The sequence below is a fragment of the Schistocerca nitens genome, chromosome 4, assembly GCF_023898315.1.
Source record: "Schistocerca nitens isolate TAMUIC-IGC-003100 chromosome 4, iqSchNite1.1, whole genome shotgun sequence".
NCBI lineage: Eukaryota > Metazoa > Arthropoda > Insecta > Orthoptera > Acrididae > Schistocerca > Schistocerca nitens.
In genome coordinates this window covers 382,867,303-382,883,045 of record NC_064617.1, presented here as the reverse complement: position 1 = coordinate 382,883,045, position 15,743 = coordinate 382,867,303, and the positions used below count along the sequence as shown (strand labels likewise).

General features: G+C 37.8%; 1 protein-coding gene across 1 annotated transcript in view; it reads right to left on the bottom strand.

Moving 5' to 3' along the window:
* LOC126251950 (meiosis-specific with OB domain-containing protein) overlaps nucleotides 1-14,962 on the bottom strand; it is a 282,267-nt gene extending 267,305 nt beyond the window's left edge. The window contains exons 1-4 of the mRNA XM_049952714.1: nucleotides 14,941-14,962; nucleotides 14,019-14,146; nucleotides 13,786-13,920; nucleotides 13,582-13,654 (exon numbers count right to left, since the gene is read on the bottom strand). Of these exons, the coding sequence (XP_049808671.1) occupies nucleotides 13,582-13,654; nucleotides 13,786-13,920; nucleotides 14,019-14,139 (329 nt within the window). The 5' untranslated portion in view covers nucleotides 14,140-14,146; nucleotides 14,941-14,962. The remainder of the gene's footprint in view (nucleotides 1-13,581; nucleotides 13,655-13,785; nucleotides 13,921-14,018; nucleotides 14,147-14,940) is intronic.
* Nucleotides 14,963-15,743: the final 781 nt, after the last annotated feature.

Sequence of the window (15,743 nt, the reverse complement as noted above, 5' to 3'; positions counted from 1 at the left end):
GTATATAGGCCATAAGCTGACTGCCTTGCTTCCAGCACAATGTCTTCACTCTGTGGGTTGCTTACCCTTGGCCCAAAGGCCAGAGACTATTTACAAATACTACCACGGTATCATGCACTGTGGACACAATACTGTGTACAAACAGCGGGTTGACCCACTGTTTGTTACAGGTTCCACCAGGGGACATCACCCACACTTCCAAGAAGTGCACCCATCAGAAAGCTGAAGGCACTGCTATCAAGGGAACAAGTATGTCACGTAGTCATTAACATAGTTCCACCTGCCAGATACTTAAGGCGAAGCACAACCTGTAGTGGCAGCACTCAACTGCTTATTCAGTCCCGGACCAGGAGCCAGCTACGCTCATAGCCCATAGCGCAGGCTGAGACCAGCCTGGATGCTCTGGTCGACACCACACTGCCTCCGCACTGCTCTGCAGCACTACACACCACACGCCCTCCCAGAAGCCGCTCTACAGCCACTCAGGATGGGGTTTCCCTCAGAACTGGTATTACGACAGTGAACTTTGTTTCTGTTGTTCTCAATGCTCACAAACAATTTTTTAGTTGCAATCTGTACTAAACTTTACTGTGAACTTATGCCATTCTTAAGTTCAGCCTGGGAATCATCAGTTAGTACAGAGTGCATCACCCACAGTGAGTCTTAACAGTGATAAGGTGGGTAAAACAAGGATTTAACAAGGGTGGCAGGAATATCACAATTAAAGAAACAGATGACACACATATATTAATAAAGATCCCAAACACATTCATACCAAACACAGCCAGGAGAATAATGACTAGGCTTTGAATTGGTTGATAGGCAACTGCTTAAGCTAACCCTAATCTTGCAAGAACTCATATTGATCAATTCCAAACAAATAAAAACAACTTACAGGGCCCAGAAGTAGATATCAGCCAGGAGAATAATGACTAGGCTTTGAATTGGTTGATAGGCAACTGCTTAAGCTAACCCTAATCTTGCAAGAACTCATATTGATCAATTCCAAACAAATAAAAACAACTTACAGGGCCCAGAAGTAGATATCAATTGGCTTATACTGGATGAGGTTTCCTGTGTGAATTTCTGGGTATCCAGATGCGTAATAAATGAATAAGACAAGCAAAATGCACAGTTCTGTCTGTTTTACACTCAGAAACCTCTCTCCCTCTCTATGTTGACCTGCAGACAGGATCAGTTGCATACTTTTACACTTACATTCAGTTCTATCCTGTGCCACAATCTTCCAGAATATTGCAACTAAAGTCAAAAAAGTATTTATCCTACACAAGCGTGTAGTAGCAATATCATATAAAGTTGGTAACCAAAACTCTTGAAGAAGCCTCTTCAGGTACCTAAGGATTCTTACATGTATTTTCAAAACATATACTACTGGTAAATAACAACAGTGAATTTACAATGAACTCAGTAATTCATAATGACAATACTATGAGCTGAACTAATTTACGTACGTATAATTTACAGTTGTCAATGTGTAACTTAACTCGTACCACATACCTGACAGTTCTCCTTCACAATGTGTGAGTGAATGAATGAATGATGATCAAAATATGTTATATAACTAATGCAACAGATCTGGGGCAAAGTCAGTGCACTACTGTTTATCTGTTCCCTACTATACAAAATTTTATAATTGGCTTTTCAGAATGGTAACTTCCAATAAAGTGAAAGACCATACAATTTGTATTTAGAGACTTTATCATGGACCTGTGGAGCTTACTGATCATGGAATACCTACTGCTCAACGAACAACCTTACCTCTTTCACTTCCTTCAGTAGCTTGCACAGTTAATTCACTTAACTGTCTGGTAGCTATTTGCTAGATGACACATTATACAGTAAACATTATCCACTGCATCACATACACACCAATAATGTCAACATATTGTCAGGAGAGGAGCCTCATGATGGTGTAAGAGTGGGAAATGTGCAACAGACTCTGCCCACGATTAGGAAAGCTATGAATACCACTAATTTTAAGGAGATGACAGTACTGCTGCTAGGCAGCGGTCATGGTAGAATTGTAGGCTCTCAGTTACAAGAGAAATCAGAGGAAGAGTATCAGGTCACCAACGTTTTCAAGCCCAGTGCTGGGCTGAATCAGGTGATTGAGGTTTAGGGTGTTGGTGTAAGAAATCCATGGAAGATGATCAGATAGTGTTAGTTGGGGGTGGGGGAAAGGGAACAGCTTGGACAGCGATGGAGTATGCAACATAGGTGGTGACCTGAGCAAGACAATTCCCCGTACTGGTAGCACCAAAGTGTGCCTAGCTCAGCTGTTCTGACGGTGTTATCAGCCTCATCTTGGCAATGCCCTATGGTGAGTTAATGCAGAGCTGGAATGGTATAGATGGTTGCTGACTCAGTACACATCGCACTGGTGCTGGTGGGGACTATCAGTAGGTGGGTCTACAGTCTGCACCTCAAAAGGACTGAGATGGAGAGGTTGATGGAGCTAATTAGTGAGTGTAGCAGGTTGGTATGGGGCCAGATGGCCAAATACCTGTCACAGTGTGAAGGACTAGTCCCTTTTGTGTGTAGGACTACACCTTTTTTAGGACTAATCATGAGAACAGTCTCCTTTCCCTTAAAAGTGTTTCAATCTGTTTAGAGATTTCTTCGCTGTGTACACGGAAGATAGACTGCATCATACCAGAGTACACACTCACCAGTTACAGGATTATCAGAGAGGGAAAGAAATCATAAGGACAAACACAACCAAAATTTGCTCAGAATTATATTCTTCATCAAACAAGGATTTTATTAAAAATGAAGTACACCAGCATGAAGTTGAATTGAAGTCTTTGAAGAGCACAGTGGTACACCTTATAGAGCACAGCTCTAGAGAAACTGAAGTACAACATATAGTGCTATCATCACAAGTACGTGCAAGTTGCTACTGTAGGGCTACTGGCACCTTAAAGGATGGGGAGGATTATGTATTTATGTCACAAATGGCTCACATTTTAAAGCTAGTGAAGATCTGATCACAATTAGTGATGGCTGGGTTGGGGAGTAAAGGGAGCAAACTCCAGGGTTAACAGTCCAGACACAAATAGTGTAGATACAGGTTTGGAATTGGCAGCTGTTGAATTAACAAAGCTAGAAATCCACAAAAAAGTTCATCATTCTGTGCTTGCACCACTCACCTAGTGGTACTGTGTACTTTCTTCAACAAATTAACTGAAGTACAGGCTCAGCCCTCAAATAAATTTAGTAATAACTTTCTAAATATGTGAAAATGTATGGCTTGGCACAAATGATAAAAACTGATACTAGGCTATCAAAAAGTTCATTGTCAGTCTTAGACCATGTATTTACAAATATCGACAGGGAAAATTGTTAAGTATTTATATAGATATAGATATAGATAATAAAGCTTAAGGATATGCCTGGTAAAATGCACAAAACTAGAGGCCCATAAAAGGAGCGTCTCGGAACACACAATACGTATTTTTTCTAGGGCACTGGCAAATCAAATCAGGGATGAACAGTTTATGACAAAATAATACATAATGCAGAAAATAAAATAAAAGTAGTTGTTGATGTCATAAAACACGAAACTGGAAACAAGTATAATAACATGCAAATAGAAGACCAAACAGAAAATCCTCAGGAAGTGGCAAATTTTGTAAATGACCGTGGGCTTGAAGGCAATAAGACAATACAGAATTTAAAAAGATAAATAAGTCAGCAGGAACAAATGATGTTCCAGTATCTGCTCTGAAGGAGTGCATAGGCAGTGTACAAACCCATTAACAAACATAACAAATGAGTCCTTTACTTCATGTATTTTTTTCTTAGTTCTCTAAGCATGCACCAACTGTTACCTTATTAAAGAAAGGTAATACAAAGAGTATAGGCTCAGTACTGTCAGTATTCTAAAAAATCATTACATTAATAATGAAAGATAGATTAATGAGTCGACTGAAAAAATATTAAATAAAGGTTTGTTTCTGAAGTAGAAGCATAATAGTGGCCATTACACAGTTCACAAAAGTGGTGGTTGATGTTCTTAACAAAAATGCCTATGCTACAGGCATATTCTTAGTCTTTGTATCTGTATTTTATTCGTCTCATGAAATACATTTTACAGATCATCTGATCGTATTGTACAAGAGAGATATAATTTTTTTGCTTTTGGTGTATACAGTTACACAATTTTCTAACACTAATTTTACCAGCACATCTTTATGTTGAACACAATAATATTATTAAATTGTTTTTCTCATGATATACCAATACATAAAACGTAGTAGATGAATATGGATTGGGGCTAAGAAATGCAAGAGGAAGCCACCTGGTAGAATTTTGCACAGAGCATAACTTAATCATAGCTAACACTTGGTTCAAGAATCATGAAAGAAGGTTGTATACATGGAAGAACCCTGGAGATACTAGAAGGTTTCAGATAAATTATATAATGGTAAGACAGAAAATTAGGAACCAAATTTTAAATTGTAAGTCATTTCCAGGGGCAGATGTGGACTCTGACCACAATCTATTGATTATGAACTGTAGATTAAAACTGAAGAAACTGTAAAAAGGTGGGAATTTAAGGGGATGGGACCTGGATAAACTGACTAAACCAGAGGTTGTACAGAGTTTCAGGGAGAGCATAAGGGAACAATTGACAGGGATAGGGGAAAGAAGTACAGTAGAAGAAGAATGGGTAGCTCTGAGGAATGAAGTAGTGAAGGCAGCAGAGGATCAAGAAGGTATAAAGATGAGGGCTAGTAGAAATCTTTGGGTAACAGAAGAAATATTGAATTTAATTGATGAAAGGAGAAAATATAAAAATGCAGTAAGTGAAGCAGGCAAAAAGGAATACAAACGTCTCAAAAATGAGATCGACAGGAAGTGCAAAATGGATAAGCAGGGATGGCTAGAGGACAAATGTAAGGATGTAGAGGCTTATCTCACGAGAGGTAAGATAGAGACTGCCTACAGGAAAATTAAAGAGACCTTTGGAGAAAAGAGAACCACTTGTATGAATATCAAGAGCTCAGATGGAAACCCAGTTCTAAGCAAAGAAGGGAAAGCAGAAAGGTGGAAGGAGTATATAGAGGGTCCATACAGGGGCAATGTTGTTGAGGACAATATTATGGAAATGGAAGAGAATGTAGATGAAGATGAAATGGGAGATATGATACTGTGTGAAGAGTTTGACAGAGCACTGAAAGACCTAAGTCGAAACAAGGTCCTGGGAGTAGACAACATTCCATTAGAACTACTGACAGCCTTGGAAGAGCCAGTCCTGACAAAACTCTACCATCTGGTGAGCAAGATGTATGAGACAGGCGAAATTCCCTCAGACTTCAAGAAGAATATAATAATTCTAATCCCAAAGAAAGCAGGTGTTGACAGATGTGAAAATTACCGAACTATCAGTTTAATAAGTCACAGCTGCAAAATACTAACGTGAATTCTTTACAGACGAATGGAAAAACTGATAGAGGCCGACCTCTGGGAAGATCAGTTTGGATTCCATAGAAATGTTGGAACACGTGAGGCAATACTGACCCTACGACTTATTTAGAAGAAAGATTAATGAAAGGCAAACCAACGTTTCTAGCATTTGTAGGCTTAGAGAAAGCGTTTGACAATGTTGACTGGAATACTCTCTTTCGAATTCTGAAGGTGGCAGGGGTAAAATACAGGAAGCGAAAGGCTATTTACAATTTGTACAGAAACCAGATGGCAGTCATCAGAGTCGAGGGACATGAAAGGGAAGCATTGGTTGGGAAGGGAGTGAGACAGGGTTGTAGCCTCTCCCCAATGCTATTCAATCTGTATATTGAGCAAGCAGTAAAGGAAACAAAAGAAAAATTTAGAGTAGGTATTAAAATCCATGGAGAAGAAATAAAAACTTTGAGGTTCGCCGATGACATTGTAATTCTGTCAGAGACAGCAAAGGACTTTGAAGAGCAGTTGAATGGAATAGACAGTGTCTTGAAAAGAAAAACAAAGATAATGGAATGTAGTCGAATTAAGTCGGATGATGCTGAGGGAATTAGATTAGGAAATGAGACACTTAAAGTAGTAAAGGAGTTTTGCTATTTGGGGAGCAAAATAACTGATGATGGTCGAAGTAGAGAGGATATAAAATGTAGACTGGCAATGGCAAGGAAAGCATTTCTGAAGAAGAGAAATTTGTTAACATCGAGTATAGATTTAAGTGTCAGGAAGTCGTTTCTGAAAGTATTTGTATGGAGTGTACCCATGTATGGAAGTGAAACATGGACAATAAATAGTTTAGACAAGAAGAGAATAGAAGCTTTCGAAATGTGGTGCTACAGAGGAATACTGAAGATCAGATGGGTATATCACATAACTAATGAGGAGGCATTGAATAGAATTGGGGAGAAGGGGAGTTTGTGGCACAACTTGACCAGAAGAAGGGATCGGTTGGTAGGACATGTCCTGAGGCATCAAGGGATCACCAATTTTGTACTGGAGGGCAGCATGGAGGCTAAAAATCGTAGAGAGAGACCAAGAGATGAATACACTAAGCAGATTCAGAAGGATGTAGGCTGCAGTAGGTACTGGGAGATGAAGAAGCTTGCACAGGATAGAGTAGCATGGAGAACTGCATCAAACCAGTCTCAGGACTGAAGACCACAGCAACAACAACCAATACATAGTATCTAAATTTTCCAGGCCTTATTTCATAGATACAATATTATACACAACATTATGATATCAAATTCTCACTCTGTTAAAATGATCATCTCATCACTCATGAATTCCTCAGCTGAGTAACAGCAATTTTCCACCAGGAGATCCTGTAGTTTTTGCTTCAGTGAACTCATCTCCATGCTCAGTACATCTCTACCCTTGAGTTTATTGTAGACTTCAAATTCCCATGTACATTTTTTTCTGTTGGGAGAGTGTTAAGTGATGTGGGGGAAGCATGAAATTTTCTTTTAGTGTTGTACATATGTTTGAAATGGTTTTCTTCAGTCAACTCAGAAGTACTGTGTCTTGTCCAATGCTTTCGACCCAGTTGGCTATACAACTCTGCCAAACAAAACTAGAAGCACTAGGAGTAAGAGGAATAGCAAGTGAATGGTTCCAATCTTAGCTGGAAAACAGAGTCGAACACATTCACATGTATGCTTACAATAAATTTTTAATAAAACAATTGTTGGAAAAATGGTTTTTCTGGGGTAGAAAGTTGCAACTCTGTACTTAATGTATATAAATGACTTTACAGACAGCATAAGACATGGAGAAAAAGTTATCTGCACCGATTACAGCAACATCATAGTCACTGGTAACTTCTAATAGAGAAAGTAAATGAAACTCTCCAGGATTTTTCCAATTGGAGAGCATGTAATAAATTAACAAATAACCTAAATAAACTAAATAGCATACATTTCAGTAAAAAAGGGAGAACAACTCAGTCAATTAAACACAGACAATAAAACTTAGATTGTGTTACAAAACATTTTTGGAATGAATAAAAAGGTTTTTAGTATGAATATTGATTGTCAGTTAATATAGAATGAACACACAAATATACTGGCAAAAAGAATGTCATCAGCACATTATGCTCTTCGAGTCCTACCATCAATTTGTAACAGCCAATGTCTTGTGGTGATGTATGATTCCTATTACCACTCAGTTTTTAACTAAGTAATTCTTTTATGGAGAGCAGAGGCTCAAATCACGGACATAATTTTCAAATTTTAGAACTGCGCCATAAGAATAACTGAATGTAGCGATTGGGTTCATAGTAAAGAACTATTTTAAAAATTTGTATCCTTACTGTACCAAGTCAGTATATGTACCAATCTGTTGTGCATATCAGTATTTCACAAACAGCTCTATAGACCATTTATTATTATTGGTGTTTTGCCCTTAAAGAGCGCATTTGGACTAAACTACATGGCCAGTTCCTTTTGCTGCCTTCCTTGCTGCCCAAACTTCCCTCATTCGCTTGCTGTGTTTCTGTTTCCGGTCCTCTGTCCATGCTTCTTGTCGGCTTTGTGTCTTCGGCTTCATCTTGATTGCTTTTTTGGTTGCCCATATTTCTTTCATCTTCCGGCTGTGATCTTGCTTGTGTTCTTTGGTCCATTTTATGCCTGTTTATTTGTCACATTGTATCTCATGTAGTTTAGTTTTCTTAATGATGTTTCTGAATTTTATTCTGTCGTCTATTGTGTCTGCTGTTATGTTGAGTTGGTTCAGGTCTTTTTTTACCTCTGCCACCCATTTGTTGTTTGTAGTGGTTACCCTGTCAAAGATCTGTTTGGTCAGTCTGTGTGATGGCATTCTGTATAGGTGTCTACAGAATTGTAGTCTGCGTTTTCTAATCTTTTCTGTGATTGTCTCCGTATGTTTGTATAGTTCCTCCGTAGTTTCTTGATCCATATTCCATTGTTGTTAGTTGCACCAAATATTTTCCTAAGTATTTTCCATTCTACTTTTTCTAGTTGTCTGATACGTGTATGCCCTAGGATTAGTGTGGTCTCTGCTGCATATAGTGCCTCGGGGAGCACCACTGTGTTGTAGTGGCGTAATTTGGGTTTTTGTGAGATAGACTTCTTGTTGTAATGATTCCACACTACTTTGTATGCCTTGTCCAGTTTAGTTTTTCTTTCTTCATTTGAGTCTCTGTTATGTCCACTCATTTGTAGTGTTTAACCGTGGTATTTGAAGTTTGTAAATCGTGCCATACTTTGTGTTCAGAGATGAGAGTTTCTTTGTGCTCATAAACTGTGTCTTTTCGTAAGAGATCTGTAGTCCAGTTTTGGAAGCAATTTCATGTAGTTTTTCAATAGCGTCTTTTGTTTCTTTTATACCTCTCATGACAATCGCCAAATCGTCTGCAAAAGCCAGGCATTTAATCTGTAGGTTTCCTAAGGTTATCGCCTGTTGTGATGTATCCCATTCTTTTATTACCTTATCTAACACCAGATTGAAAAGGAGAGGTGAGAGCCCATTGCCTTGTTGGACCGTTTATTATTTATTTATCCACAGGCCATTTAGCACAACAATATCAGACATGCAAGATACACTGCAGAAATTGTATATACGGGATGAATCACCTAAAACTTGCACTGCAAATATTGTGGAAATTGAAAGTGCTATTGTATCCAGTTTTCATAGAATGAGTTGGTAGTCAAAGGCTCGCAGTCTTAGCCCTTAAACGTAATTGAAATAATACTTTGAAAGAGTATTTTTTGTGCAAACATAAACATTTTTAAACGGAACAATGCCTACTGTCATTAACAACCTAAAAGTTGGGTAAATTAGAATGTCAGTGGTGTTTGTTGCAGGATTCCAGTGCAAGTCATTTATGAGATAGCGTATTTTAAAAAGTTTCCATACCAACACTTGCTTGTGCCATTTAACTTACGAAGTAGCTAGGTAAAATGTTGTTATGTTTGCTTACAGTATGGTTGTGCATTTATTAAGTACAATGTGAATTGCTAGTCAGTTACTGTGTGACTGTCCAAGCAGTAGGTCATGAGTGGATGATGGTATTTATCAATGCCGAAAAAGCTGACATGCTGATTGTGTGTGGAGAGTGTAGGAAGAGTGCAGTTTGTTCTTGTACGGTACATGTGGCATATATATCAAGAGATGTCAACCATCTTGACAATTATTTATCAACCTCTTCAACCAATTATGTGAAAGTTGTAGTGTAACACCTAGACAATGTAGCAGAAGGGAACATATGTGACAGGAGAGTGGGAAGTTAATGTTCTAGTTGCTGTTGCAGTTGATCTGCATGTTAGCTCCATGCAAGTGCATGAGGAAGTGGCGCGAGACACGCAAGTGTCCTACGCATTCTCCATCCACATAGGTTCCATCGCTATCACATCTCTCTCCATCGAGAGCTGCATGGAAATGATTACAAGAATTGTGTTAACTTCTGTGCATGAGCATTAAGACAGGATATTCCAGATGTATCACATACATTGTTTAGTGATGAAGCCACATTTACCAAACATGGCCAGGTAAACCACCAAAACATGCACTATTGGTCTATTGACAATCCCCATTGGCCTTTTTGGATGGAACATCAGTGCCCATGGAGTTCAAATTAGTGGTTTGGGATAGCAAACCATCAGCTCATTGGCCCATTTTTCAGAGACAGAACACTGAATGTGCACAAGTTTCACAGCCTCCCTAACAGATGATCTTTCAAGGATGCTAGAAAACATTCCTCTGTAGACTAGGAGGAGCTTGTGGTACCTACATGATGGCTTTCCAGTCCATAATGCACAAAGTACTACAGCATGTCTTCATGAATTGTTTCCAAATTGTTGGGCTGGACATAGAGAACCTGTACTTTGGCTGACCTGTTCCCCAGACTGATGTCTGTAGACTTTTTTCTGTAGGGGAAGCTGAAAGATGCTATCCATAAGGACATACCAACCACGCCCAATGATATACAATGATGTATTGCTGCAAAATGCTTGGACATCTCCACTGAAATGCTAGTATATGTGCAGCAGCGTTCCGTACCATACTGGAAGCATGTGTTGTTTGAACACAACTTGTGATGCCCAATGGTCTCTTTACTGGTCACAGTTCACTTTAATAGTGTATCCACTAGTGTTGCTCTTTAGTGTGTTATCACAGGTATTGTACAGGTGTCAGTATGGGAACTTTTCAAAATACAATATCTCATAAACAACTCACACTAGAATCCTGCAACAAACACCACTGACATTCTAATTTACACTACTTTGAGTCTGTTAATGCCAACAGGCATTGCTCCAATGACACAGGCATTGTTCCATTTAAAAAGTGTATGTTTACATTAAAAAAAAAAACACTTTCTAAGTATTATTACAATCTGCTGATTGGATAACAATACAGGCTCCTGACTACCAACTCACTGTGGAAAAACTGCACATGAATAGCACTTTCCATTTCCGCAATAATTGCAGAGCACATTTTAGATGATTCACTATATACATTAGCAAAGTAGGATAGGATTAGATGAGAATAGACACAGGGCAGGAAGTCAGCCACAGCCTAATCAAAGGAACCATCCCAGCATTCAACTTAGTAACTTGGGGAAACCATAGAAAACCCAAGTCAGGATGGCCAGTTAGGGAATAAACACCAGTTCTCCTGAATGCAAGTCCAGTACATTAAGACCAGTGTAGCCACCTTGCTCGGTACATGATTGGAAGGGGAATCACATGTTCGTAGTCCTGGGATAAGAGCCAATTTAGACTTGTATTTAACAAGGAAAAATAAACAAAAAACTCAAAATGGCATTTTCTATCAGGAAGTAAAATTGTTTAATGAACAGCCCAAGAATATGACAAAACTTACTGAAAATACATCTATTTAAAAAGGCACCTAAAACATATTTCATAAACAATGCATACTACACAATTAAAGATTACTTACAGGACTCCGATTCTGGTTAATAACAAAAGAGGACAACTACAACACCCTCTGTATTAGAATGCAGAATCAAAATATACTACTTTTATAAGAAAATGATGTGCTAATAATATGTAGTGCATGATACTAATGTCTTATTCTTCTGCAATCAGCATTTCATTCATTTAGGGGATGTTGGCTTACTAGTTTCCTAGATGGTCTGAAGGAAGGATGTGGCGATTTGCTTGAGGTATAATAGGATGTCTATGGAGTTTTAGTCAAATTTCTGAATGAAATGAAGGGACTTCATGGGGTATAGCATGTATTTGTGGTCCTGGAGCCACCAGCGGGTGTGTATAATGTGTGCAGTGATGGTGTGGGGAGATGGTATCAGACAGTGAAACTTTTTTTAAATTTTTTTTTATACATTATAAGTTATCTTGGACAAATTGTTTATAATCTAAACCATATTGTACAATAGGGAACTACTAAATGAGGTAGTGCAGGTGTCAAAACACTGACCTCATATTCAAGAGGCTGGAGTTTGCTCTGTTCAACCATCCTGTTTAGTTTTTCTGTGGGTTCCTTAAACAATTTCAGGCAGATACCAGTATGATACCTTCAGCAATACCCACAACTGGCCCCTGTAATATCTTTATAAAAACATCCTTATATATTCTATTTATATATATCTTTGAACTGTTTGTTACTATTGTATTATGATGACACTGTATTATGATGAAACATGTTCCGTATTACGATGAAACACATTCAGGCATTAAAAAGAACAGCTTTTAGAGTAACAGGAGGACGAAGTATCATAATAGTGTTTTCCTTTTATGAATGTTGGATATGATACAGTAGTGGAAAGCGTGAAAAATCATCTTGTTGAACAAAGTTAGATGGTTCGAGATTTCTGCTGGAATCAAGTGACAGGTTTGTCTTCATGGCATGTCTTTGATAGTATGGATGTAGCATGAGAAGTCAGCAAAAGACAGGGGGCGCAAGCGGGTAAGGAGAAGTGGCTCTGTACAAGCAGAAGGGTTGGAAGCATAACAACTAGCGAGTGGATGGCTTTGGTGACGCTGCTGGGAGGAGAGGAGTATGTGTGTGTGAAGGCAGGCACATGTTCACACTTTTGCTAGTTTGGAGGAAGGAGACAGCACACAATGGTAGCTGTCTTGTGTAGAACGATGGTATGTCACTTTTGGAACTTCTGAAACTTTTGGTCATTGAAAACGAGGGTACTGATTTCAGTTTCACCCAATGAAGGATCTTATTCTGGAACCTTGTAGAACTGTGTTGTGAAGCTAAGTTCATTTGGTTTGGTGGAAATAAGGCACAAACAGGAACCTGCTGTATTGGTCAAAAAGGACCTGTTGTTCTGGTAGTCAGCTTGAGAAGTGTGGTATGAGTTGTACGAAGGCACGACCAGTCCAAGGGTTGGGTAGATTTTAAGTAAGGTTAGTCTGTACATGGTACTCTGATAAAAGGTTGTCTTTTCTGTTATTGTAACATCTCATTGTGAATGGTTATATAGTACACTGGAATTTTTCTTGTTTGAGGACTGTGAGATGATCCCTGAATGGATAACCACATAAATAAATGACACTGGTATACAACTTTTGCATATGTAACAAAAGAAAAACCAGCTCCATGAAATACTTGACCAGAGTATGCGAAACTCAGAGTATAGGAAACTAAGTTCTTCACGGTTTAATCCACCACTACCCAAATAGCATATTTCAGTTGTTCCTACGAATGTGCAACAATTGCACTGCCATTCCCTCATGCTGAAATCATGTGAAATTATAAGTCATCCTTAGCAAATCTTCCAGGAAGTGTGGAACTGCACGTCAAGTAGACATTTTGCAGAGATCTCAATTCAGTCTCATGAATTATACCATTTCAGTCTTGCTTTCTAAGTTATTTAGCAATCATCTCCCTTTCACAGTTTAGTTTCTGAGGTAGTCAGTACCTGAGGAAACACCTGCATTTACAAAATAATAATTCCTCCAGTCTCAGCCTCTGGCAATGTTTGGTTCACATATACAAATTAGACAAGCAAATGCTTTGAATCAGATTCTATATTACTGTGGTAACACAATAAAAACTGAGTATCTGTAGGAGCAGTTATTTAAGCCTGAAGTTAGCTAGACATCATTTAAAGAAAACAATGACTAAAATGATTGGTAATTATCATACCTTGTCACAGTAGGACTAAATTTCTCATCTTGATCTGGCTTACGGTGTGTAACCCTGGCATTGCTGATTTCAACTGTGGAAAATAAGTCAAAGGTGCTAGTTAAGTAACAAAAACACACAATAGTTGAACTATGGTATGTTACACAAATATTTTCATAAATAAGCACATAATTACAAATTGTTAAGTACTTAGTGATCACATACCAACATCACCAATGTTGTAGTTCTCCATTTCTGTCTCAATGAAATGTAATGATCCCCAACAGTTAACATTTATAAAATCGTACGGCGAATCTCTTATTGTGAAACTGCACACGCCTCTTTCTTCTGCAGAACCGACTGTATGATTTAAGTAAACAAAAAAGGTACTACATTAATCATGCCATTTCACTACAAGTGGTGAAAACAGATAAATATTCTGAAAATGAACAGGCTACCTCGACTTTGTATTTTTCTTGGATTCTGCTTCGCTATTATTATTCCGACTACAAAGTAATTAATTGTCCCGGGTCCTAAGGCTTCAATTGGTAATCTCTTAATGCCAGCACCTGATGCCATCTTATAACTGTTTAAAAGGAAATGTTAATAATAAGCGATCTTTGCTTTATTTGGAGTTGGTGTTACACTGCAGTAAGTCAGATAGATAAAAGACATCTTTCACTCCACACTATTGCTAACTTAAAAATTATGAGTAAAGGCATACTGTATAGTAAATAAAAAGGAGTTTCTGTAACAGTCATCATTTAAATTAGTTATTGTCAGTTACTGGCAATTATTTGTACACCACAAAGTTTTCAATGCATATAAATTACTATTACTAAAGGATGTAATATAAATATCTGTAAACTTGGTTTCACGCCCTCCTTAAACTACTGATCAGCGTCATTGTGTTGGTAATTTGGCGTCTACAGTGGCCTATATGTTAGACCATTTACTTTTTCAAACGAATGACGAGTTCTAAATGGATAAATCAGTGCAACTCAAGCAAACTATCTGCATATAAACAGATAATTATTTAATAAAAATTATGTATTTCTCTGATCAAGTACCAGCATTTTACAGTTATCTCATACAAAAACTGAAAAACGAGGATGGGTCTTGGCTTAAACTGACAATCAAGGTCCAAAACAATTGTAAATATCGTTTTTTAAGAAATGAAAGTAGCTACAAATACAAATGATGGTATCATATTCAATTTACCACCGCTAAAAACAGTTCTTGATATTTCTGGTTCGTTTTCTTTTAAACTCGGTTGTGAGTTATTTAGTAACGAAGTTACAACTCTATTTATTTACCGTCGATAATGCCTTACAAATATTTTATTTTCGAACATCAGTTTGAATTTAGCGCTTACGCCACCTTAGCACTACGTTGATCTCTCGCTTCCAATAACGACTAATACGGTTATCGATAGGATGTTTTGAGTAACAATCGAACGGTAGCTTTCGAAAGAATGCAACTGATAACTGGTATAATTGTTTCAAAATTTTCAATAACGGTAACGAAGATCTTCGATGTAAATTCGTAAAATTTCACTAAGTAATTCCGTTTCAGCATATCACTTGGAGTTCAAACAGCAAATACTCATACTGTGTAGGAATATAACTTGCGGAATTCAACTCGGGATTTTCCCTAGTCATAGACGCTAAGTTTTCTGTGCACTTATCATCTATAAATGAGAAAAAATAATGTTAATTCAGGTTGTGTTACAGGGTATGCCATAAGCAGTACACAAATACACACATGCGCCTCGTACTTTTGCGTATAATATGTTAGTACAAATATTTGTTTGTGCTGTATCATTATTTTTGTTTTCGGTGATCTTTGGGCAGCGTGCACTGGTTACAGTTCGCTAGGAAACGCTATACGTCACAACAAGTACTACATGGAATTTCAAAACCCGCACTAACTGCTTAAGGGGAGCCTCAGAGTAGGCAACGCTAAGATTCACCGTTGAAGATATAATCTAACAATAATTATCAAAAATATCTGCATATCATTTCACTGTTAATAGTGTTACCCATTGTGTTTTATTGTATTGTTTTGATGCAAATAATAATAATATTGTACAATTTGCACATATCGTATTAGACAGGTCAGCATATATTTTTACGAGTGATTTTTACAACTATATTCTTGAAAGTTTTGTCCTATATTACAAG